Source organism: Solanum dulcamara, chromosome 4 (assembly GCF_947179165.1).
Source record: "Solanum dulcamara chromosome 4, daSolDulc1.2, whole genome shotgun sequence".
NCBI lineage: Eukaryota > Viridiplantae > Streptophyta > Magnoliopsida > Solanales > Solanaceae > Solanum > Solanum dulcamara.
Window position 1 is genome coordinate 82,020,522 of NC_077240.1, and position 24,006 is coordinate 82,044,527.

General features: G+C 37.0%; 1 protein-coding gene across 1 annotated transcript; it reads left to right on the forward strand.

The window, feature by feature from the left end:
- Positions 1 to 1,125: 1,125 nt before the first annotated feature.
- Positions 1,126 to 23,992, forward strand: LOC129887963 (phospholipase SGR2). The gene is made up of 23 exons (XM_055963220.1): positions 1,126 to 1,267; positions 1,574 to 1,627; positions 2,130 to 2,398; positions 3,802 to 3,902; positions 4,131 to 4,313; positions 4,683 to 4,838; positions 5,147 to 5,218; positions 5,305 to 5,457; positions 5,858 to 5,908; positions 8,698 to 8,868; positions 10,984 to 11,133; positions 15,521 to 15,586; positions 15,694 to 16,224; positions 16,315 to 16,369; positions 16,504 to 16,610; positions 17,623 to 17,695; positions 18,300 to 18,402; positions 18,480 to 18,573; positions 18,659 to 18,721; positions 19,414 to 19,462; positions 19,643 to 19,746; positions 20,981 to 21,027; positions 23,142 to 23,992. Exons 3-23 carry the CDS (start codon positions 2,197 to 2,199, stop codon positions 23,377 to 23,379), a joined length of 2,769 nt encoding a protein of 922 aa, XP_055819195.1. The 5' UTR covers positions 1,126 to 1,267; positions 1,574 to 1,627; positions 2,130 to 2,196; the 3' UTR covers positions 23,380 to 23,992.
- The last annotated feature ends 14 nt before the right edge of the window (positions 23,993 to 24,006 follow it).

Genomic DNA, 24,006 nt, shown 5'->3' on the forward strand with positions numbered 1-24,006 from the left:
ATTTATGATATGTTATGCTTTATATACTTAGTACATATGTCGTACTAACTCCCTCTCTTCGGGGGGCTGTCTTTCATGCCCGCAGGTACAGACACGCATTTTGAGGTTTCACCAGTTTAGAATTTCCGCTTAGCTATTTTGGAGTGCTCTATTGTACCGGATCCTAAACTGTTGGTATTGATCTTTTGATGTATGTATTCGTGTATTCAGGGGTACGGCGGAAGCCCTGTCCCGCCGTATGATACCGTTGATATTCTTAGAGGTCCGTAGACATGTGTATGTGTGTTATATGTAAGTTTTGTTCAACTGTGTCTATATGATATGCTGTAAATGTTAATATGTTATGATAGCCTTGTCGGCTTGCGTGCCCTTTCATGATATGGCTACTGGCAACTTCTCAGGAGACAAGTGAAATAGGCTATATGTATATAAAAATGTTATGACCCATTGGGGTTCTTATGTATAGTATCACATTGTTCCTAGTTCAACTTGACTTCATCCGATAGATATGTATACGGGGGTGTAGGTCGAACCCCAGTCGCGGCCTACGGGGTTGGGTCGTGACATAGTGTTGGATATGGAGTATTAGTAATATTATTATTAGTTATGTAGTGATTGATTTGATGTATTTTAAAAATAACATGCATTGCATAGTTTTTTTTTAAAAAATTGTTTACAAAAATATCATCCACAAGTACGGTGGAGAGGATTTGAAATATTTTAAAGAATAATTGTGCCTTTAATTATGCTAATGCATGCATTAAAACCTTTTGCATTTCTAATATTCTTACCAAACGATCCTGTGGCTCATGCATGTATTAAATTCTGCATAAATAATATCAAATTTAATAGCTAGTTAAAAGGTAAATTATTCACATATATAAATTTAATACAATAGTTGGCTTGCAATTTAAAAATCCGTATAAATAACTAGTGGACGTTTGATCATATTTCATTATAAATTATTTTTAAATTGAAAAACGAAGAGAGAATTCTCCTCCAGAAAATATTAAAAATAATTCATAACCAAATATCGCAATTCTATTAATACATAAATAACTAATCTCTAAGTAATTAATAATTACATAAAATAATATATTCTTCTGGTTGTTTCGTTTCCTTTCCAGCGTTCTTTTCATTTTCTATACAATTCAATATCCTTCTTCATCACGATTCAATTTCCTCGTTTAGGTTCTAAAATTAACACGAAAAAGTGTACAAAATTCCTCTCTGAGATTCCAGAAAACCCTTTAATCCTTCATTTCAGGTGAATTTTGATACCAAAACAAGATGTTATCTTCAATTAAACAATTCCTATTTCCAATTTCCAATTTTTTAATATCTAAAAAATATATTTTTTGTTGATGGGTATGTTTAATTCATGCCTTAAAATCAATTGAGCATTTGTTTTGTTGAATTCGTAAGTAAAATTTTTAAAAACAAAGGAAAAAAATCAAGATTTTCAGCTTGGAGGAGTTTATATTTTTTTTCAGAGTTGATACCCACTTGATTGATATCTCTGAGATTGTATTTTTGCTTATGCTGATGCTGCATATCTGTTTTTATTTTGCAGGTATTTGTTGACTGTGTTTGGACTCTTCACTTTTGTGAGGTTCAGGAGGAGGAGGTAATGGCATCTGTTGATGGGCATGATTTGTTCATGCCCTTGAATAAGTTGAGCATTTTTTTTTGATGAATTCGTATAGAAAAATTTCAAGAAAAAAAGAAAAACTCAAGTTTATCTGCTGGGAAAAGATTATATATTTTTTTCCGAGTTGATACCCACTTGACTGAGATTATAGTTTGCTTATGCTAATGCTGCATACCTATTTTTATTTTGTTGGTATTAGTTGACTGTGTTTGGACTTTTCACTTCTGTGAGGTCGAGGTTGAGGCCGAGGAGGAGGTAATGACATCTGTTAATGGGCATGATTTGTTCATGCTCTCGAATAAGTTGAGCATTTTTTTTGATGAATTTGTACAGAAAAATTTCAAGAAACAAAGAAAAACTCAAGTTTTTCAGCTGGGAAAAGATTATATATTTTTTTCCGAGTTGATACCCACTTGACTGAGATTTCTGAGATTGTATTTGTTGATGCTGATGTTGCATACCTATTTTTCTTTTGAAGGTATAGTTGACCGGTAGAGAGGTGTTTGGACTTTTGTGAGGCTGAGGTTGAGGAGGAGGAGGAGGAAATGGCATCTGTTTCTGGGTCAAAAGGTGAGATTGATGAAACCTCTCCGGACATGTTGAAGAACACGCCGTCCAATATTAGGAGGTTAGCAGATGAGATTGAGCACTTAGAGGGTAGGCAAAAGTACCTTGCTCAGACTAGAAGTCCGTCAGATGGTGGTGATGTTCGTTGGTACTTCTGCAAGATGCCTTTGGCAGTAAACCGTATGTTCTACTCTTAACTGTAAATGTTTTAGGTCCCATGTTGGCATTTATATTTGCAAACTGCTTTAATAGTTGTTTGAGTTCTCTGCTTTGATATCAGTGAGCTTGAACTGTGAGCTCCACATGTCATGTGCTGTGACATGTTGTTTTTTGGTTCTCTGTATGTTGAAGTGCTTGTAGCAGATGTAGGATGTGGACATGCTTTTTTTATTTTTTTATTTTTTCAGGGAAGTTAAGGCAGAATCAGAGAGTGAGCAGAAGCCTGAAACAGATTGAAAACCATTCCTTTTATGCATCATGTGGACTATTTGGTTAGAGAGGAATAAGAGATCATTTGAAAACCAAAGGCTTCATATTTACCTGGTTAGAAGTATATGTTTACAGAACTTATACTTTTAGTGTAGGATTAGGATGATTGAGATATATCTCAAAATTTTGACTTTTTGGAGTTTCTCAGGTTGTCACTTTTGGCTATAGCTTTGTAATCTCATGATGGATTTCTTCAGTAACTTCTTGATACTTACTTGATAAAACTGCTTACCTTGTCACAGAAAAAGAAGTGAGAACAGAATACAATGGAAATACCAACTAGTTGGAATTATGGTTTAGTTGTGTTGTTTACATTCTTTCTGATGTTTGTTAGGAGACTTTTTAGATTAGTGGGAGACTTGTATGTCAGTGTATCATGTGAGATCTTAAAAATCCCTAGTTTTAGAGAAGCCCTAATTTACCTTAAAGGACAGATTATTAAAACAAATTAAGCTCGAATAAAGCTGAATGGATGTAGAGGATTTATATCGCTGCCCCCAAGTTTTGGATAAGCATATGTCAGTAAGCATAATTGAATTGAAGTAGGTGGTCATTAATTTGTTGGCTCAAAGGAGTATAGCCAAGTATTTGACTCATGGACATCTTTCCTCTTTGAGATTCTACCTTGGGAACAATCAATTGAAAAAGCAACTTGCTAGTTTATTCTGCTGTATCCTTTTGCTGTTCATTTTATGGTTCGGAGGGATTGTTGTCTTCCAAATGTTGCATCCCTTTTGAACCCGATTTCTGCAGCTTAAAAATAAAAAATGTCTGAACTAAAGATTATACATAAGCTTTCTGAGTAACAACATTGTGGATTCTAAAAGCCAGCTATAACATTAAGTTCAATTTCAAGCCTAGATTTAGTGTTCTTCAAAGGATTTCATCAGACCATCAGAAACTTTACTCCTGATGAGTCAGGTTGTACTTTCTGGTTTAAAGTGTATTCATGAGTCAGAAATTCTCCAATAAGTTACAGATTTTCTTTAGACTTGTGAGTCCAAATATTATAGATTTGTCAATTACTGTGAGCATGAGCTGTTTTATTCATGTATAAATCTAGGTTGTCCTTTGTGGATTTCACTTTTGCACAGAGCCTGCTGCAGCAGTCCCCAAAACAGAAATAGTGGGAAAGGGTGATTACTTCAGATTTGGCTTGAGAGATTCTCTTGCAATTGAGGCTTCTTTCTTGCAGGTAATGTTTTCTGATCAGACTTTTGTTTATTTGGATTACTTGTCATCTGTAAATTATTAATCTATGGTCCAGTTAGTACAACAGTTGTTGGTATGAGATAAAGAGCTAAGTTTAAGTTTTTGTATAAAAATGGTCATCATGTACTGTCCGGAAAAGGGAAGCAAAAAGGACATCATGTGCAATATTGTATATTGATATCTGTGGTATTAATTAGTTTGCCCTGTGCAGAGAGAGGACGAGTTGCTTTCTTGTTGGTGGAAAGAGTATGCAGATTGCAGTGAGGGCCCAAAGGGGGCACCAAATAGATTCAATCCTGCATCAGAAATATCTTCTCCGGAGAGCTCTCAAGCAGGTGAAGATTTGGTTGAAGAAGAAAGAGTTGGGGTCCCTGTTAAGGGTGGCCTCTATGAGGTATCCTTTGTCCATTTCACTCTCTTTTGATGAATGTTTGTTACTCCCTGTTAGTCCATCAAGGAAGAGTACTTACCTTTTGTACTGTCATAATGACTCGTGAAACAAAAAAAGAACCAGTACAGAATATAGACCTACTAAGAGGAGAGGGTTAAGACAATTTATAAAGATATTCGCCCATGGCAAAGATCTTAGGGTAGAACATGTGATATCTGTAAATTGTGAATGATGTAGTATGGACTATGTGATTCTTGCCTAGGAATCTTATCTGGTTTGCTAATTTGGTTTCAAGATCTGCATACGAGATTAACTGGAACAATCAGAAAATAAATTCCTGAATAATGACTTATGATTTCATCATCTCTGCAGGTAGATTTGGTGAAGAGGCACTGTTTTCCTGTTTACTGGAATGGAGAAAATCGTCGTGTCTTAAGAGGTCACTGGTTTGCTCGTAAAGGGGGTCTGGATTGGCTTCCACTACGTGAAGATGTTGCTGAGCAGTTGGAGTTTGCGTATCGCAGTAAGGTATTGGGCAGCACTAAGAGTGGCACTTTTGATATGTTGACTGCAAAGATTTCTATGTAATTGGTTTTATCGTTTTTATTTTTCTACATGTTCTGTTAAGGAATATATGACAGCATGTGGCAGATGCTGGACTCCTACTACTTACAGTCAAAAATAAAACGCATTTGAAAATTTTACCTTGTTATCTGTTTGTTTGCTAATCCAATTGAGCATTTCTTTTTTATTTAATGTTTTATGCTCCTCATTTTTTTTGTGGATAATTCAGAATTCCGTAGTAATAGTTGATGAGTCTTGGATTGCTGCCACAGGTTTGGCATAGAAGAACCTTTCAGCCATCAGGGCTCTATGCAGCTCGAGTTGATATGCAGGGCTTCAGCCCGGTATTAAATTTCTGAATTTATGGAGCTTTTGTTGATATGCGTTTTGGGTTGTACTGCTAGTGATGTACTTGCTTGCTAAAATGCAGGGGCTGTATGCTATTTTCACTGGAGAAGATGATACTTGGGAAGCCTGGCTTAATGCTGATGCCTCTGGTTTCTCTGGTGCTATAGGATTTGGGGGGAATGGTGTTAAGCTAAGACGTGGATATGCTCTTCCTCAGTCCCCGAAACCAACACAGGCACTCATTTTGTTACTATCAAATTTACTACTTCTGTTGGTTCTCTCTGTTCTGATATGAAGTTTACTAGTGTTGGTTTCCTTTTTACTGATGATCTCTTGGTGCTCATCTACATAGCGTCCTCTTTCGTTAAGTGGGCATAGAGGGGCAGACCTCATATGGTCTCCTTATATAGTCTTGGATCGGCAATCCTTCCTTCATGAGATAGCTATTGAGGTTGAGTTAGGGCCAAGGTCCATTTCTTCACAATAAGGAAGTTGTTTATATGTCTTCGGCTATAAAGATGATTAAGAGTGAAGACTGGCTTTTGGTCCAAAAGGGGGCTTGATTTTTTAGGATTTAATCCGTTTTCTCTTGTTCCTCCTTGATGAAATTGCACTCATGTATCTGTTTCTTTTAGGACGAGTTACGTCAACAAAAGGAGGAAGAAATGGATGATTACTGCTCACAGGTAGGCCAAGTGCTTCTTGTTTACTATGTGAGTGTATGTGTTCTACTTCTATCACTCATCAAGCAAATGATATATGAACATGAGGATACTTGTCTTGTCTTGACCTTAAAAAATGAAACCATCATGTAGGCTTGCATTAGATGCTGTACCTGTCTTTTTTTTTTTTTTGAGAAGGTAATAACTTGTATTCAATTCCCCAAAAAAATCAGAACCTGCCACAATATGTTACAGGTTCCTAAATACACTTGTGGAGAGTAGCAGGAAGATCTTCAATCCTATAGCAAAATTTACAAGGAATCTAAAACATCTGTAACTGATTTTAGATCTTCCATGTACTTCTGTGTAGTATTTGGCTCCAATTTTCTTTTCTTCCTTTAATTCTTCGCACGCGGAAAAGTGTTATTTGTACTAAATTTCAAAGGAACAAACTATAAAGAGTTTTGAAAAACAAAGAGGTATAACAACATAAACACATACAATTGAAGACATCTCAAGCACCGTGGACAGTGTCTTGAAGGTGTTCGATGAAATTCCTCAACGAAATATTGCTTCATTAAATGCTATCATTTTTGGGTTTTTAGCCCAAAGATTCGTTCAACCCAAAATCTGCTACCCACACAAACCAAAGGTCGTTGTGAACAGCATCTTGGCAAGCCGACGTGGACAGTAACTCTAACGTGAATAGTAACTCCGAAGTGAACAGTACTCCATAGAGCGTTTTCGTGGCTTTGGATAGTGATGGTAGACTAGGGTCATGTTCACGCTCAGGGATGGGGACGGGGACGGGGACGGGGACGGGGACGAGGGTAAGGAGGGGTAAGTGAGTTAAAGAATCGTCTAGACTGAGAGTAGGTTCTTGGAACATTGGGACGTTGACAGGAAAATCCATAGAGCTAGTTAAGATTCTAAAGAAGAGGAAGATTAATATAGCTTGTGTACAAGAGACCAAATGGGTAGGTTCTAAAGCTAAGGAGGTAGACGGGTATAAGTTTTGGTTCTCTGGTAGATCGAAGTATAGGAATGGGGTAGGCATTTTAGTAGACAGTAATTTAAGGGATCAGGTGGTGGAGGTTAGGAGAGTCACTGATAGGATGATGTCGATTAAGTTGGTCGTTGAAGGGATCACGTTGAACATTATTAGTACTTATTCGCCGCAAGCGGGCTTAGGCGAGGAGGATAAGAGGCGCTTTTGGGAGGATTTGAACGAGTTAGTGGGAGGCATACCGCCTACTGAGAAGCTTTTCGTGGGAGGGGATTTCAATGGGCACATCAGGTCTATTTCGGGAGGTTATGATGATGTGCATGGAGGCTTTGGCTTCGGGGATAGAAATGGAGGAGGAGTTTCACTTTTGGATTTCGCAAGAGCTTTTGGGTTGGTGATAGCCAATTCGAGTTTCCCAAAGAAGGAGGACCACTTGGTAACCTTCCGGAGTGCGGTGGCTAAGACTCAGATAGATTTTTTACTTTTTAGAAAGGATGATAAAGGTCTGTGCAAAGACTGTAAGGTCATTCCGATCGACAACCTTACGATCCGACATAAGCTCTTGGTGATGGATTTAGGAATTAAGATGACGAGGAAGAAGAGAGTCGGGAATGATCGACCTAGGATCAGATGGGGGAGTTTGACCACGGCTAGCGCCCTGGAGATGGGAGGGAAATTGAAGGATATGGGGGCTTGGGATAGTAGTGGGGATGCGAACACTATGTGGGATAGGATGGCTAGTTGTATTAGGGTTGTAGCAAGGGAAGTGTTGGGAGTCTCGACAGGTAGAGAAAGAGAAAGAAAAAGAAAAATGAGATAGAGAAGCTTGCATATTCCTTCTAGTAACTACAAATGTACACAACATGGTAAGTGTGTAATTTCAAAATCCTAATCATATCCTACTAATCAAATTAAATCTAACAAGTAAGAGTTAACAACTAACTCTGTATTGATATGGACGATGATCATAGTTGCAGTATGCTCAGTAATATATAAATTGACTGATGCATGTTATCTTGCACCACTAACACAAACCCTTATCTCATCCTACACCATAACAAGCTCTATGGATATGTTGGCGCACTGTGCTTATAACATAAAAGCTGCATGATCTATTTTAATCCCCTGCCATTTTTTTTTACATCAGTTATTTCCCTTCAAGGAGAGAATGCTATACAGGGAACTGAATACAGAAGCAAAAGTTCTTTTAGCCATAAAGGTTTCTGCATTTATTTTTTTAGCTAGTTGAACCTCTTTATACGACCTCATGCTTTGTCCTTTTCCTATCTCTCCATCTATGTGCACATATTCGAATTATCTTTTGATTGACAATGATGGTAGTTTATGTGCACAGAGAGTGAAAAGGATGATCGAAAATGAGTGGCTGAAGCTAAAGCTGCTACTTTTGAAGTAACACAATGAAAAGCAACGAGGGGAGTGGAAAAATCAGATTTGAAAAGAGGATTCCACACTTCTCTCTCATTCAAAACTGCCATCTCACACAACTCCTAAGTGATAAAAGAGAGAAGAATCCGTTTTCCTTCCTTTTTGATTACATTCCTCGCATATGTATAAGACGGCATACAATCGATTTCTAAAAAGGATTAATAATCCTTATCTGGACGAACTAATCTTGTCCAACTCGTTGAGGTGGTTTTATCTGCATGATATGTCTCTGTCCATGTTCTTTAGAGTTCAGGAATAACTTGTTTAATCACTTTTGACATCCATATGTAAAATGGTCTCTTTTTAACTTCTATGATAGCTTTGTACTGCAACCTGTGTAACTTGATACTGTTGTGCATAGGTCCCTGTTCGACATCTGGTTTTCATGGTTCACGGTATTGGTCAAAGGTTGGAAAAATCAAATCTTGTGGATGATGTTAGTGACTTCCACCATATCACGTCAATCCTCGCTGAACGACACTTGACCTCGTACCAACGTGGCACTCAGAGAGTTCTCTTCATCCCATGCCAGGTAATACTTTCATAGTTGATCTGTTACATTTCTTAATTTGGTATACCTTGTTATGAATGCATTAGGGGTCATTTGGTTGAGGTTTTAGGAGATATAATCTCCACATAAAACTCAACATTGGCTTATACAGTATTTGGTTAGGATTTGAAGATATTTCATTCACATAAAAATCAACATTTGGTAATCTTTTTTGTTTCCTCATTAATAATACTTCTATAAGTTATATGGGATAAAAGATTGAATAAGAAGGCAAATATTAATGATACATGGATTAATCAAGTCAATGAAGGTTAATGTGTGAGGGACATTAATGATCCAAGAAAGAGGCTGATGATAAAAAAATGTGGTGAACAATTTGAAAGCAGATGTCCATTGCTTTCAAGAATCAAAGTTGGAAGGTGACATTAGGGAGATTATCTAATTATGGGCAAATAGGCAGGTGAAGTATGCACAATTGGAGGCCAGTGGTACCAGAGGGGGAATTATATTACTACGAGAGGGAAAGATATGTGAGGTGGGTTCTTACTGTATCACCTGCAAAATTCTTAGGTAAAACTCAGGATTTTTGTTGGCATTTATCCAGATGTCAGGATGGAGAGGGAAGAGGTGTGGCTGGAACTGGGGGCAGTTAGAAGCCTTTTTAATGGGCCTTGGGTGATTGCTGGAAACTTCAACACAGTTAGATTTCCATTTTTGAAGAACTGTACTAAATTCAACAAAGCTATGGTTGATTTTTCTGAATTCATAGAGGAGATCGGGCTGGAGGATATACCGTTGGCAGGTTGCAAGTATACATGGATAAAAGGGGAAGGCCATTACGTTGCTGCAAGACTTGATAGATTTTTGATTTCAGAAGAGTGGGAAGCTTCCTTTAGGAACATCAAGCAGTCAGTACTACAGAGAGATACTTCTGACCATTGTGCTTTAGTTCTTGAAGTCTGGCCATGAATAGTGAGTGGGACCTCATGTTCGCCGGGTAGCCATATTTGCTGTGACAATTGGGAGAGGTCAAATTCTTAGTTCAAATTTGAAAATTGGTGGCTCCATACAGAGAACTTCAAAGATAGAGTCAAAGTGTGGTGGAACTCTAGCATATGTGAAGGCAGGCTAGATTTCATTTTAGCTTTTAAGTTGCAGGTTCTGAAAGGGGAACTCAAGGATTGGAGCAAAACTATACAGGGCAATCTGGAATTGCAGAAACAAAGTATACTTAGTCAATTGACTGAGTTAGAAGAGATTCAAGACCATAGGTTACTGGCAGATGATGATGCTTACTTGAAGGGTTGCCCTGACAGTGAAGTTTGAGGAAAATGCAAAAAAGGAGGAAGTGGCCTGGAGACAAAGATCAAGGGCTTTGTGGCTTAAAGAAGAGGACAGAAGCACCAAATTCTTTCATAGAACCTCAAACTGTCACAAAAGGTGTAATACCATTGATAAGTTTGTTATTAACGGGATTACCTTAGATGAACCATCAGAGATCAAAGGAGAGATTATCAAGTTTTACCAAAATCTTTACACTGAAACAGAGAATCCTGTCCTTTTGTAGCACATGTATGCTTACTTGATCAGAGTGTCATTTATTACTGTAATTGCAACAGAAGGGTTTGTAGAAAATGTTGATAATAATGATGAACACTAGAAGCATCTAAAATTAGTAAGTAAAATCATCTATTGGACATGTGATCTATGGCCTAGCAATCTGAGACCACAAGTGATCCACCCTCTGCTTAAGGGTCCTCCTCGAGATCATAAGATGCAAAAGTAGAGTAGGCCAAAGCGAGGGTACCAAGTAGGTATAATCACTGCCGTCTGTATTTGAATTTACATTGTTTATGCTTAGTGGTGCTCGATGAAACTATTTCCAGTTATCACCTTAATGCAGCTCTAAAATTTGCTGTTATATTCTTTCGATTAAACCATTATCTTGTTTATTAAAGTCACGTCTTTTTCCCCTTTGTCCCTTGGCATGTTTAAGTGTTATATCTTTTGCATTCCTGTCGTGTGATATTTTGGGGTTTTCTTCTTCATTGGTCTGTCCCTTGATCCTTTCCTGTTGATTTGTGCTTGTGAATTAACGCCAATTTTTTGTTATGTTTCAACTGTTGGTACCACCAGTGGAGGAAGGGCTTAAAGCTTAGTGGTGAGGCTGCAGTCGAACGATGTACTTTAGATGGTGTGCGGGGATTGCGCGAACTGTTGAGTGCAACAGTGCATGATGTGCTGTATTACATGAGCCCCATTTACTGCCAGGCTATTATTGACTCGGTACTTCTAATATGCTTTCTCCAGTTCAAGTTTTCCCCTCTTTCCTTTCTTCTTCCTGATTTTGCTCAGCTGTTGTGTTTGCTTTGCTTCCTGGTTTCTTCTAGTCAAATGTTCAAGTTGCACTTTTGATTTTGGAACTAATGTTTTGTTGGATTTCTTGGATTCTCTTCAGCTTTGAGGAATCTATGTCCAGTTAATTTCTGTATTACTGCAGTACCAGCTTGGTACTATCTGTTATTTAATAAAATTTATTTTTACTGATAAAACAATGTTCAACTTACAAACCCTTTACTTCCATTGCCCAAACTCTTTTGACTCCGGAGAATGAGAGGTCGTAATTCACATTGTTTTTATAGCTCTATGGAACACGGAGAGGTAACTAAGTGGAAATTTATACTTCTCTGTAATGTGGTGTATGGCTATATGGCCAAGCACCCTATGCGGTTACCTTTCTAATTAGATTTTTGGTTGTTGATAGAATGCACTATTATCTCAAATTGGTGTTATTATTTTTTTTTGGGGGGGGGGGGCTAAGTAAAGTAGGATTTCATTAACCAATCATCCAGGGGATGTGATTGACAAAAGGATAATGTAACTCCTACAGAGCACATCTCCTTGGCTCTCCTTCTAAATGCTCCTGGAACTAGAGCTAACAAAATACAAAAGATCAGAAAAATTACTCCAAGCAAAAAGGTTTTGAAAACATCTACATTAAGTGTGTGTATGGAAGTTGAAATGCCTTCAAAGCATCTCTGGTTTCACTCCTTCCATATGCTCCATAAAATCCACCGTGGTATCATCTTCCAAATGTCCCTAGTAGATTTCCTTACTTTGAATCCATTCCAAATAACCAAAACTTCCTTCAAGCTCCTAGGCATTACCCAGCTTGTACCAAAGATACTGTTCAACAGATTCGACAAGGTCCTTGCTACTATAAAATGCACAATTAGATGGTCTATATCTTCACCTTGAGCTGCCAGCCAGATAAAACATACCTGGGTTGGAGATTTTGTTCTCAATATCAATTTCCACGGTCAATCTTCAATGATATTGCTTCTATTAACCATTTACTTATATGCCACTCCTTGACTGTGCAGCTTTCTTTACCTCTATTTCCCCATATCAACCCGTCTTTCTCCAGCTGCTGTATCTGAATATTTTGAATTTTGTCCAAAAACTCTAGCATCTCTTCCACTTCCAAGTCATGGAATTATCTCCTGGCTGTTGATCTGTGAACCAAGTGGTTCACATAACCTAATTTTTAGAAAAATAACCGTGTATTCTTATGAGCTTGTAACTGTAATGAATTGCGATTCTAGGAATCCCTGTTGTCTTTGAATGTGTTATGTATGTCGAGTTTTCCTAAATTTTTCCTGTGATGGAAAAGATAAGCTCAGTAGCATCTTTTTTTTTTTTTAATGAAACTGGTAACTCAATAGCATTTGTATTTTTTTTTCATGATCCTCATATACCACATAACTAGTGCTGAATCTATTATAATAAAAAGGGCAACCCGGTGCACTAAAGCTCCCGCTATGCGCAGGTTTCGGGGAAGGGCCCGACCATAAGGGTCTATTATACGCAGCCTTACCTTGCATTTCTGCCAGAGGCTGTTTCCAAGGCTTGAACTGCTGAATCTATTATAATATTGCAAAGAAATAGTTCCTTATTAGATTGAAATCATACCCATGTAATTCACTTTAAAAAACTACAACTTAACCTATTTTAAAGTGTTTAAGGAATAACTACAAATCATAGCGTTACCTAGTTTGAGAAAATTTGAGTTACACTAATAATGTTGTTTCTAAGAGAACTGAATGGGCACTAGGCATGCAGGATAGAGTATAATGCTGGACTAGAAATTTATGTGTGAAAAAACCAAGGTATTCTATTATAACTTCAGTGGTCGAAGATTCTGCTTATCAAAGCAACAATGACATCTAGTGGAACAAACTAAAGGCATTACAAATTATTCAACCAATTTTACCAAATAACAATGACTAAAGCGTAGGGATAGTGATACAATTAGCTTCCTGTGTGACTTAAGGTATGTTCAGGTGAACTGCATGACTTTCTGCAAAAGGTTTATTCAACTTGATTTGAAGGGCATCGTATTATGTTTTCTGAATTATTTTGTTTTCTATTCATTTACCGTTGATTTAGGTGTCATATTAATAATTGGCTTTAATACTTATGAGGGTGAGGAGAGACGTGTCTATTTCAGAGAACCAGTTTGGATTTATGTCGGGACGCTCAACTACAGAAGCCATCCATCTTATGAGGAGACTAGTGGAGCAGCATAGGGAGAGGAAGAGGGACTTGCATATGGTATTCATCGACCTAGGAAAGGCTTATGATAAAGTCCCAAGAGAAATACTATGGACATGTTTGGAGGCTAAAGGTGTACCTGTGGCATACATTAGGGTGATCAAGGACATGTACGAGGGAGCCAAAACCAGGGTAAGGACAGTAGGAGGGGACTCAGAGCACTTTCCAGTGGTGATGGGGTTGCATCAAGGATCAGCTCTTAGTCCTTTTTTATTTGCCTTAGTGATAGACGGATTGACGCGACAAATTCAAGATGCGGTGCCATGGTGTATGCTTTTCGCGGATGACATAGTCCTGATCGATGAGACTCGCCGCGGAGTTAACGCTAAGCTGGAGGATTGGAGACATACCTTGGAGTCTAAAGGGTTTAAGTTGAGTAGGACAAAGACAGAGTACTTAGAGTGCAAGTTCAGTGAGACACCTCAGGAGGTTGATGTTGAAGTTAGGCTTGGTGCTCAGGTCATCCAAAAGAGAAGTAGTTGCAAGTATCTTGGGTCTATCATGCAAGGCAGCGGGGAGATTGACGATGATGTCACACATCGTATTGAGGTAGGGTGGATGAAATGGAGGCTCGCTTCCGGAGTGCTATGTGACAAGAATGTGCCACCAAAACTTAAGGGCAAGTTCTACAAAGTGGTGGTTAGACCGGCTATGCTGTATGGGGTGGAGTGTTGGCCAGTTAAGATTTCTCACATTCAAAAGATGAAAGTTGCTGAGATGAGAATGCTGAGATGGATGTGTGGGCACACCAGGAGCGACAGAATTAGAAATGAGGCTATTCGGGACAAGGTAGGAGTAGCCTCGATGAAAGACAAGATGCGGGAAATGCGACTGAGATGATATGGACATGTGAAGAGGAAAGACATAGATGCCCCAGTGCGGAGGTGTGAGAGGCTGGCCATGGATGGTTACAGAAGAGGTAGGGGTAGGCCCAAGAAGTATTGGGGAGAGGTGATTAGACAGGACATGACACAGTTACAGCTTACGGAGGACATGACCTTAGATAGGAGAGTGTGGAGGACCCACATTAGGGTAGAATGCTAGTTCATAGTCTCGTTATTCTTCTCTATTCATAGGCGTAGTAGTGCATTACGATCTCTTGCGCTGTGACTTCTGATTTCTGTTATTTCTGTTATTATTTATTACTTTCTATGCTTTGATTACTCTATTTTACCTGTGATGCTATCATTATTTATTTAATCGTTATTTGTTATTTGTATTTATTTATTTGTATTTATTTGTTATCTATTCGTTATTTGTTTGTTGTTTTTCTCATAAAGCTTTTAATTTCCTATTCTTATCTAACATTTTTTATGCATTTATGCTTTTACTGAGCCGAGGGTCTCCAGGAAACAGCCGTCCTACCTTGGTAGGAGTAAGGTCTGCGTACATTCTACCCTCCCCAGACCCCATGTTGTGGGATTTCACTGGGTTGTTGTTGTTGTTGTTGTTGTTAATACTTATGAATACCTCCAAATGCACACTTATGAATATCTCCAAATGCACCGATCTATGGGTCTGTAACCATGATGATTGAAGGTGCAACACAGGGATTTACATTGAAGACAGCAGTCTAAGAAAACCTACAATCTCTTGCAATCCATACACATTCAGCAGAACATAGAACACAATGGAAGCGATACCCATAAAGGCAATACCTACTAGTTGGAATTAAAGCTTAGTCATGTTTATATGCTTAAAGTTCAACATTTACTAGGATATCCATTTAGTTTAGAGATTTATATGTCAGTAGAAATAATAGAAAACCTACAGTACTAATGAAATCCAAACTATTGAATATTGGGAATGGAGTTGAGAATTCATGTAACTTGACCACAATTTCCTATGGGTTGAGGCATAGTTGTTATTGTCCTCTTCTTCAAGGTCATTCTGTTTATTCATTTTAGCAAATTCACCCATCACTTTGTCTTTGCTTCATATGATATGCATTGGCACTTCATTATGGTCTATCAATTGCCTACCTTTAACTGTCTTCGGCAGAAATCAATAGAAAAAATTTCCATTAGTGTTTAGAGCTAATTGTTTATTCCATATTCAGGTCTCCAACCAGTTGAATATGTTATACTTGAAGTTTCTTAAGAGGAATCCCGGTTATAGTGGAAAGGTATAAAGATATAACTGAATATGCAAAGTTTCCTTCTTATTTCTCTATGAACTTGATGTTTACAATTCAGATTAAAGATACATACTAAAGTTTTGTAAAATATTCAGGTTTCCTTGTATGGTCATTCCCTTGGGAGCGTTTTGTCATATGATATCCTATGCCACCAAATAACACTGTCCTCACCTTTTCCCATGGAGTGGATGTACAAAGAACAGAATGAGAATGAATTGTCTCAGCAGGATCAGAGCAACTTATCTTTAGACCAAAACTTTGCCTTTAGTTCAGATGATAAAACTTATATTAGGGAGGAAAATAAGAGTAAACTGTCAGATAAAGACAAAATGAATGTAGAACCAAATTCGTCGGAGTCTGTGGAAGATCATACTGAAGATTTTTGTCATCCTGTGGGCCCTCCTGCTTCATCAGACTCAGACGAACCAGTTGCAACCGATGGTTTCAGGCAACATAATGATTCCTCAGCAAATGAAAATTCTCGTGAAACTCCTACTACTGATGAGAGAAACACTATAAATGATGCCGAGAATGTGGAAGATGGAATTGTTGAGTTTAATCAAAAGATCGATGAGGGAGTATCTGAATGTGAGAAAGACACAACAATCAATTCCCTGAGGGAAGAGGTAGTGACATGTCATATTCTGCATGCATTTTTTCATTTTTAAAAATATTTTCTGTCGACTTAATTTTCTCCATCAATGAGACTGGTCCAGATTGATATGCTGAGAGCAAAAATCCAAGAATTAGAATCTGAGTGTGTAAAAGAAGGTACAGCTAGACAAATAAATAACCATTTATGGAGCTTAGTTTTTAAATTCCCCTAACTAATAGCATTTTTATTGAGTATCAAAGTAAATGGTCCTTATAAGTTTCTTTTGGGATGGGATGTGTAATGGAAGCAGAAAATGGAGGAACAAATTCAGCTACAAGAAATCAATCTACTCCTGAGGAAAGTGATTCAGCAAAGAGTTATACCCCGCAATTAAGATACACAAAGTTGAAATTTAAGGTAATACTTCTCCTTTGTAAGATGCTACTATTTTCTGGGTGTGTTTGGGCAAGTCTTGGTTGGATGTAGGAGTGTTCACGGTTTGGGTAAAAACTGATCCAAACCGAAAAACCAAACCAAACCGATCAAATAAATCGATTTTTTATTTGGTTTGGTTTTACATTTTTAAAAACCAATAATATTTGGTTTGGTTTTGGTTTTGTTAAAAAAACCCGAAGAAATAACCGAACCGAATCGACAAATTATATACATATTTTTTTTATAATTATACATAATATATTATGTTTTATGAATATTTTTTCATGCAAAAAATATAGCACACTAATTTAAAATAGTAAGGTTTAATACGTATTTTATTTGTACATCCATATCATTAGCTTATGCATTATTCAGTAAGTTTATGTTGTTAAGCAGGAAGTTAAACATAATTAAATTTCTAATATAAGAATTATAAGATCCAAAATGGCACGAAGACAATTTATTTTTTATGAATGAATTATTATTATCTTTTCTTCTCTTTTGAATGAATCTTTTCTTTTATTTTTGTGTATGGTTAATAACCGAATAATCGAACCAAACCAAACCAAAACCGACAACAACCAAACTGATGTATGTATATTTTAATTGGTTTGGTTTTAATAATTTTAAAGCCGGTTAAATTGGTTTGGTTTTGGTTTTGTCCAATACCGAACCAAACCGACCCGTGAACACCCCTAGTTGGATGTTGGAGCGGGACTTTCAATGTTCTTTAGAAACTCCTAGAAGAAAGTCATTGGCCTTATAGAAATCTTCATCTCTCTAAATGCTTGTATTATGCTTTCATCATTTTTTAGTACAAGACTATCAATATTCAATATCCTTTTAAGTATAGTATGATTAACAATTTTCTTTGAATGCATTAACTGGCTTTTGATAATTTGACCTTTAGTTCTCGTGATTATTCTCCATTTGTTGGATACTCCAAGACATCTTCTAACTTTGACTGTTTATTCTTTGGTTCTTTCATAAAAAGGTTGATACATTTTTCGCTGCCGGATCCCCTCTTGGTGTTTTTCTTTCCCTCCGCAATGTTCGTATTGGGATTGGTAATTCTTCTACTGTCGATATTTAAGTGCATGTTGATGACATTGCTTATTTTTCCTCTGAATCTTGTGGAGGCAGTGGGTGGGTGGGTATACTTTGTACTTTTGTGAAATCTCTTGAATATTTTGCCATAAGCCTGTAAGATTGTTGTCTGTTTGCTTGAATAGACATCTAATGTTTGTTTCCATAGATCTAATAAGTATACTTTAGCTACTATCAAATCTGCTGACTTTCTGCAGTATAAACCTAATCTTTATATATCACTCAGCCGAAAGATTTTCTTTTTACTTCAGTAGCAGTAAATAAATGTTTGTCAAATTAAATTTTTAAAAAATGTTTATCAAATCCTCCTGGTGCATTATGTTGCCTTTAGTTCTGCAAGTTCCCAAGAATCCTATGGATGCTATAAACTCTGTATGTTGGCGGTGACTGTTGCCTTTTGATGTTTACTTTATAAGGGTTTAATTCATATGTTTTTTTTGGTTCTAGGCAACTCATGGGTGTTTGAAATATGGCAGTTCTCTTTCTTCTCTCTGTTAAAGATGGTGGTTCATCTGTTTCACTTAGTTATCATTTCTTATGTTCTGTTTTATCCTGGTATGACAGGCAAGGGGAAAGAATACTGGGAAGAGGATAATATAGTTGAAGAGATGCCAGCTTGTCGACAAATGTTCAACATTTTCCACCCTTTTGATCCAGTGGCATACAGGTTTAATTGTTGTTATTGTTGCTACTTTGTCATCTTTTTTGTTATACAAGCTCATGCATGCTTGTCTCCTACTTCAGAATAGAACCACTCGTCTGTAAAGAATATCTCAACAAACGCCCCGTCATTATACCCTACCACAGAGGGGGGAAACGACTGCATATTGGTTTTCAGGTAAGGTCTCCATAGTTACGTGATTAATGTGCTAGGTTCCTTCCACCATCTTTATTAATGTGCATCCTGATACTACTTGGTGCAGGAATTTAAAGAAGAAGTATCTTTGCGTTCACATGCTTTTGTGAACAATATAAATACTGTAAAGGTGTGTTTTCTCCCTATTTGTTGATGTGACATTACATGCACAAAAGGGTGGTATGTTTGTAATTGAGATGATAAGATTTGATATCACTCATTAGGAAGTTTGTTATCCTGTAATCTTGCAAAGATAGACAAATGAAGAATAAATTATTCGGCTTATTACAAATGAAACTTGCTGATTGGATTTTAAATGACCTTAGCAAAATCAGAGAACAGCTGTTTGAAGTATAGATCTGTACATGGTCTTTTAACATTATAACAAACAGCTGGTTAAAGTTGAGATCCCTGCTGAACAGATCGCTTGACATGGAAAATAATTGTTTGTTTTGGTTTATAAACCATGAATTGAACGACTTGTGTTATGCTTCTATAACCTGATGTTCTCCTTTCAATTATCATGCTGGAAACGTGTCCTCTTCATCTAACTATTTTTGATGACATGTATGTTCTTTCACAAGTTCGAAACTTCAAATCCTGGATTATCATCATTTCTTTGTGGGGATTAAGGTTCCATATTTTCCTTCTTATTTGGTTGGTGTGGCGTGAACTTCATATGTCATTCAAAAGTCATTTACAGAAGATGGGTAGATTTGCTTGTTTTAGTGTTTAGCCTTAATTTTTGTGATTATTTTATGGTTTTCAATTAGGTCTCATGATGCCAATGAGTTATGGATATTAATGACGCTTTGTGATTAGGTAAAGGTGATTACTCTTTGTCAATCAAGAGACAAGGATGGCGAAGATGGTAATAAAAGCAAGCATTTCTTTTTCGAGTGCTTTCTTCCACTTTAGATTTTAAAAGTTCACCTCTTTTCTCTGTGACAGAAGCTATCAGCTATAAATCAAGCTGGAGCCTCTCCCCCCACCCCACCAAACACCGTTTTACCTTCCTATCTTTCTAGGTAATTATGTCACTTTCTTGCAGAGGTTACCCAAGAGTCTCAGGAGATAGAAGAGAGGTCATATGGCTCAATTATGATGGAGAGATTAACTGGAAGTGAAGATGGTCGAGTAGATCATGTTTTACAAGTACGTTCATTCACCAGTAGACCTTGAAACAGTTGTTCTATTTACGTGATATCTTCCCAGTTTCTTCTGCAATTGAAGGCTTAATCTTCTGTGTTACATGGCTATTCTTCTTGCTCTTTCTACCCTTTCATTGTTTTCCTGTAGCTGTTCTAGTCATTAGATGTTTGTATGTATGTGGGTGCTTGTTCAGTATACAAATTGATGTTATTCAGTACATAGATAGCCCCTTAAACTTGGCGCGAACTGCTAGTTAGACACCTCAACTTTCTTAGTGACCATTTAAATACCTCACTTTACAAAGGTGTCTCAAGTACACCTTGCGTTGACATGGCATATTGTTTGTTTTCCACTAACATTTGAGTGCGTGGAAAGCTTAAATTATGTTTTTTCTCTCTTTTTTCAAAAAAATTTCACCTTTCTTCACCAGACTTTTTCATGGGTCTATACATTTTCAAAAAAATAATAATCAGGAAATCAGGTCTAATGGGTCTTATACATTTTAACCATTGATGACAAAACAAGGTGGAAATATAAATTTCCATCTATAAAAAAGCATGTAAAATCTCTTACCATTAATGCCGATCATTTCCATCGATTAAATCCCCATCGGTAATGGGCAAGATTGGAGAGTAAGGAGGGTTTCCTCTACAATTACTTTTCACCCAAAACAGAGAGTTTCACGTGTTCCCCGGCGGAGGAAGGTTTTGGTCATGATTAATAGCATTCGTGGTTGGCTTGAGGGCATAAAATCTATGACAGAAGAATTCCACCATCTTCTTTCAGCATGTGTTAGGAAACTGATTTCTTAACTTTTACATTATGCACAAAATGGAAGTACGACCTCCTGTTCTCATACTAATCATTAGACAAAGATCATCAAAAGAAGCTTTTCAATAATTTTAAAAGCTTTAAAAAATTAGGATTACTGTAAGGAATTAAGTTTCAAAAGTTTACAAGCATGAGGCATTCCACCGTCTACTATTCATATTTTTTGCTTTACTGTCTGTCCATGTTGCGAACTTAAGTTCTAATGTCCAGCTAACTGGATCAAAAGTTTTTTTCCTTTCTGAAATCCACATGATTTTTTGTGTGTATATATGTTATACAAATCATTAGGTTCTTCCTATGTGTTCCTTTTAACACCAGGCAGCTGACAATGTCCATGGATGAGTTTATATATTTTATACTCACCAGTCGCAGTTGCCTTTTGTTCTTATTTCTTTTTTTATTGTAGGATAAAACATTTCGGCATGCATACATTTCAACCCTTGGAGCGCACACGTAAGTATCCTTATCAATTTAAGAGGGTTTATTATGCCAATTTCATGTCTCCCCTAAATAATGATTGGAAGGCTTATTTACCCAAAAAGCTCTCTTGTGCAAATGAAGAAAATGGTGGTGATCTGAAGTGTTTCAATGACAAAAATCCTTTGTGTTCATAGTGTCTTTTCATACTGTAAGACTTTGGAAACAGCCTGTCTACTTCCACGAGGTAGGGGTAAGGTCTGCGTACACTCTACCTTCCCCATATCCAATTTGTGAGATTTCACTGTGTATGTTGTTGTAGTTGTAAGACTTGTATAATATGCAAAATGACAGAAATTATGGAGGAGTCTGAACTAAGTAATTCAGAGACAGAAGTGCTTAATGGTTATGGTAGTTCAACCAGTGTCAACTTACTCCACTACTCAAGGTCCCTTTTCATTGGATTTTCCACTACTTCTCTCTACAAGTCTCCTCTTGTTAGGGAACTCCGTCAAATCTTTCCTTGTCGTAGTCGACTTTTCTGTAACTCAATATAGGTTTTATGCAATAGAGAACCCCTCTAGACTCATTAATTAAAGCATTAAAAATATGAATTCCCCTGCTTTCTGGCTGTGTCAGTTGAACTTTCTGGAAGCAAGTTTGTCCAGGACGGTTTTGTTGTTGGCAAGAAATGCATGTTTAAGTACCATTCTTTTCAATCAAAAAATCGGTAGAGCAAAAAGTTTGGTCATTTTATCCTAGAAGTTCTTTCTTCCTTGTCATCCTAGTTACCTACTATTCTTGGACTAGTTAATGCATAACATTGGAAGTCGAGAGAATGAGGAGTTGTTTAGTTCAAGAACTAGTTCAGAGATTTTAGTAATAATGTAGGGATACAAATCTTGTGTTATTTACACAGAAAAAACATTTGTAATTTAAGTTGTGTTGCAAAACAAATGTCATATTAGTTATGCGGAATATAACGCCAGAATTATTTTTCTTGATGCAGCTAACCAAAAAAACTCTTTTGGAGAAGAGCATATTCAAATTGGTTTTCCTTGTTTGGACAATATTTGGTTGAGATTGAAAAGACGAGTATTTGAAGTTTAAGTTATAAAAAAAGAATATTTTGCAAGTTGTCAATGTGTCTGGACATGCATTTTACTTGGAAAAAAGTTGGAAATTTTGTGAGTGAACACTATTATTTCACTTGAAATACTCATCTTTTCAACTTCAAATTCCCTATTTCAAGCTGAAGATGAAATAATGGACAAAATGGTAAAGAAAACATTGTTTGAAATTAATTTGAATATTTACAAATGATGATAATGTATGTCCAAACGCCTACAAACTGAGCAGTTAGCTAATCCGAAAACATACACGTGACTTTCTGTATATAGCAAACCTTGACATATTCTAATGGTGCTAGTTTCTTGTTCTCCCTTGTTCGTTATCCATGGAGAATGTGGTCTCATGGTGCCTATCTTGTATGATTCTCTGGCATTTGATTCCTTTTGGAGATTATTAAAGCTTCTTGAGTCATAACCAACATTTCTTTTAAATAGGCCTGGTATACTTGCATCTTTGCCAGCCTTTCGACATCCTTAGACAACTCTATCAAATTTAGATTTGTTAATAGTCTCATATATTTAAATGTCAATTTGTTGCATTCTTCTGCATATACTTGAAGGGCTTTTAAGAAGTCTGAATTCAGACTTGACCTTACAATTAGCACTTTTATTTTAGGTTTTGCTGCTTTAAGCGGTATGGTGTAGTGTCTACACCAATTTTTTTTTGGTTCAACTTTGGTCTCCTGACTAATTTATGCACATCTCGACTAATCTACCGAGTACTTGCTACCTACTACCAGTATAGGTGTCGGCTAACCTATCTGCCATGGGTTAGAAAAATAGTAAGAGATCATCTAGGGTTATTTCGTGTCTAATGGGATGCGAATCCAGATTGCCTATGGTTCATTTTGTAATCCGTTGCAGATAGTTTTGTTGGTGAGACATGTCAGGTCAAAATTGCTTGCCAACCCATTTTACTATATTACTTCATGAATCTCATCTCTAAGGCAACTTTTGATCAAGATTTTCCATTTGTTCTGTGGTATATTGAAAACTTTTAAATGGTTTAACTTTTTCCAGGAACTACTGGAGAGATAACGATACAGCTCTTTTTATGCTGAAACACTTGTATCGAGGTATACCGGAGGATTCCTACTCGTCTTGTGAACCTGTGGAAGGAAGTTCAAAGGATGATAGAGATACAGAGACCTGGTGTGATCAAAGAGAGGAGGCTGACGAAGAATTCCCATTAACATTTGCGGACAAACTCACTGTGAAAAGTTTTTCTCACAAAGCCCGGAAAACTTTGAAGTGGTGAATCATGCTGATCTCTTTTGACTAGAGGTGCAGAAAAACACCAATTCTGGAGTTATGTTACTTCAACACTAATCAGTAAAAGCACAACTTCTTTTTATACCAGACTCAAACAAGGAGAATGTTGAAGGTATATCTGCCTTATGCAATGCTCAAATTGTTGGGCTTATTTCTGAAGCGCGGTAAGGGAAAACCTTATACTGATTTCAGAATTTGATGTGAACGAAGGTATTTCTCCGCATCTGTGATGTTAACCATCTCCCGTCAGATTGGTCTCTGTCTTGAAAGGAAAATGAGAAACACAAGATCAATCCTCCAGTGTATACATTGAAAAAGGATATGCTTATGTCACTTGAGCCGTTTGTGAATACTTGTTTTTAGATGTGAATTTCTGGCACTGAACATGTAAATATATGTAGCTGTTAGAAAGTGACCACAAGCGGGCAGGAAATTGATGTGGTGGAGACTCAAGTCGAGGTGATGGATTACTATCACTATAGATAGATGCTCTTTCTGAATTGTGTTCAATGCTACCTGATATTCCAACAAGGGTTTACACTTTTCAGCCCTTGTAATTGAAAATAGCTCTACTTATGAAAGTTGAAATTCTAGATTAATCATTGTTAAGTAT

Coding starts and splice junctions, on each gene's coding strand:
- LOC129887963 (XM_055963220.1), top strand. CDS start 2,197: ATGGCATCTGTTTCTGGGTCAAAAGGTGAGATTGATGAAACCTCTCCG. Junction 5,219..5,304: donor ATATGCAGGGCTTCAGCCCG/GTATTAAATTTC, acceptor GCTAAAATGCAG/GGGCTGTATGCTATTTTCAC. Junction 11,134..15,520: donor GCCAGGCTATTATTGACTCG/GTACTTCTAATA, acceptor TTCCATATTCAG/GTCTCCAACCAGTTGAATAT.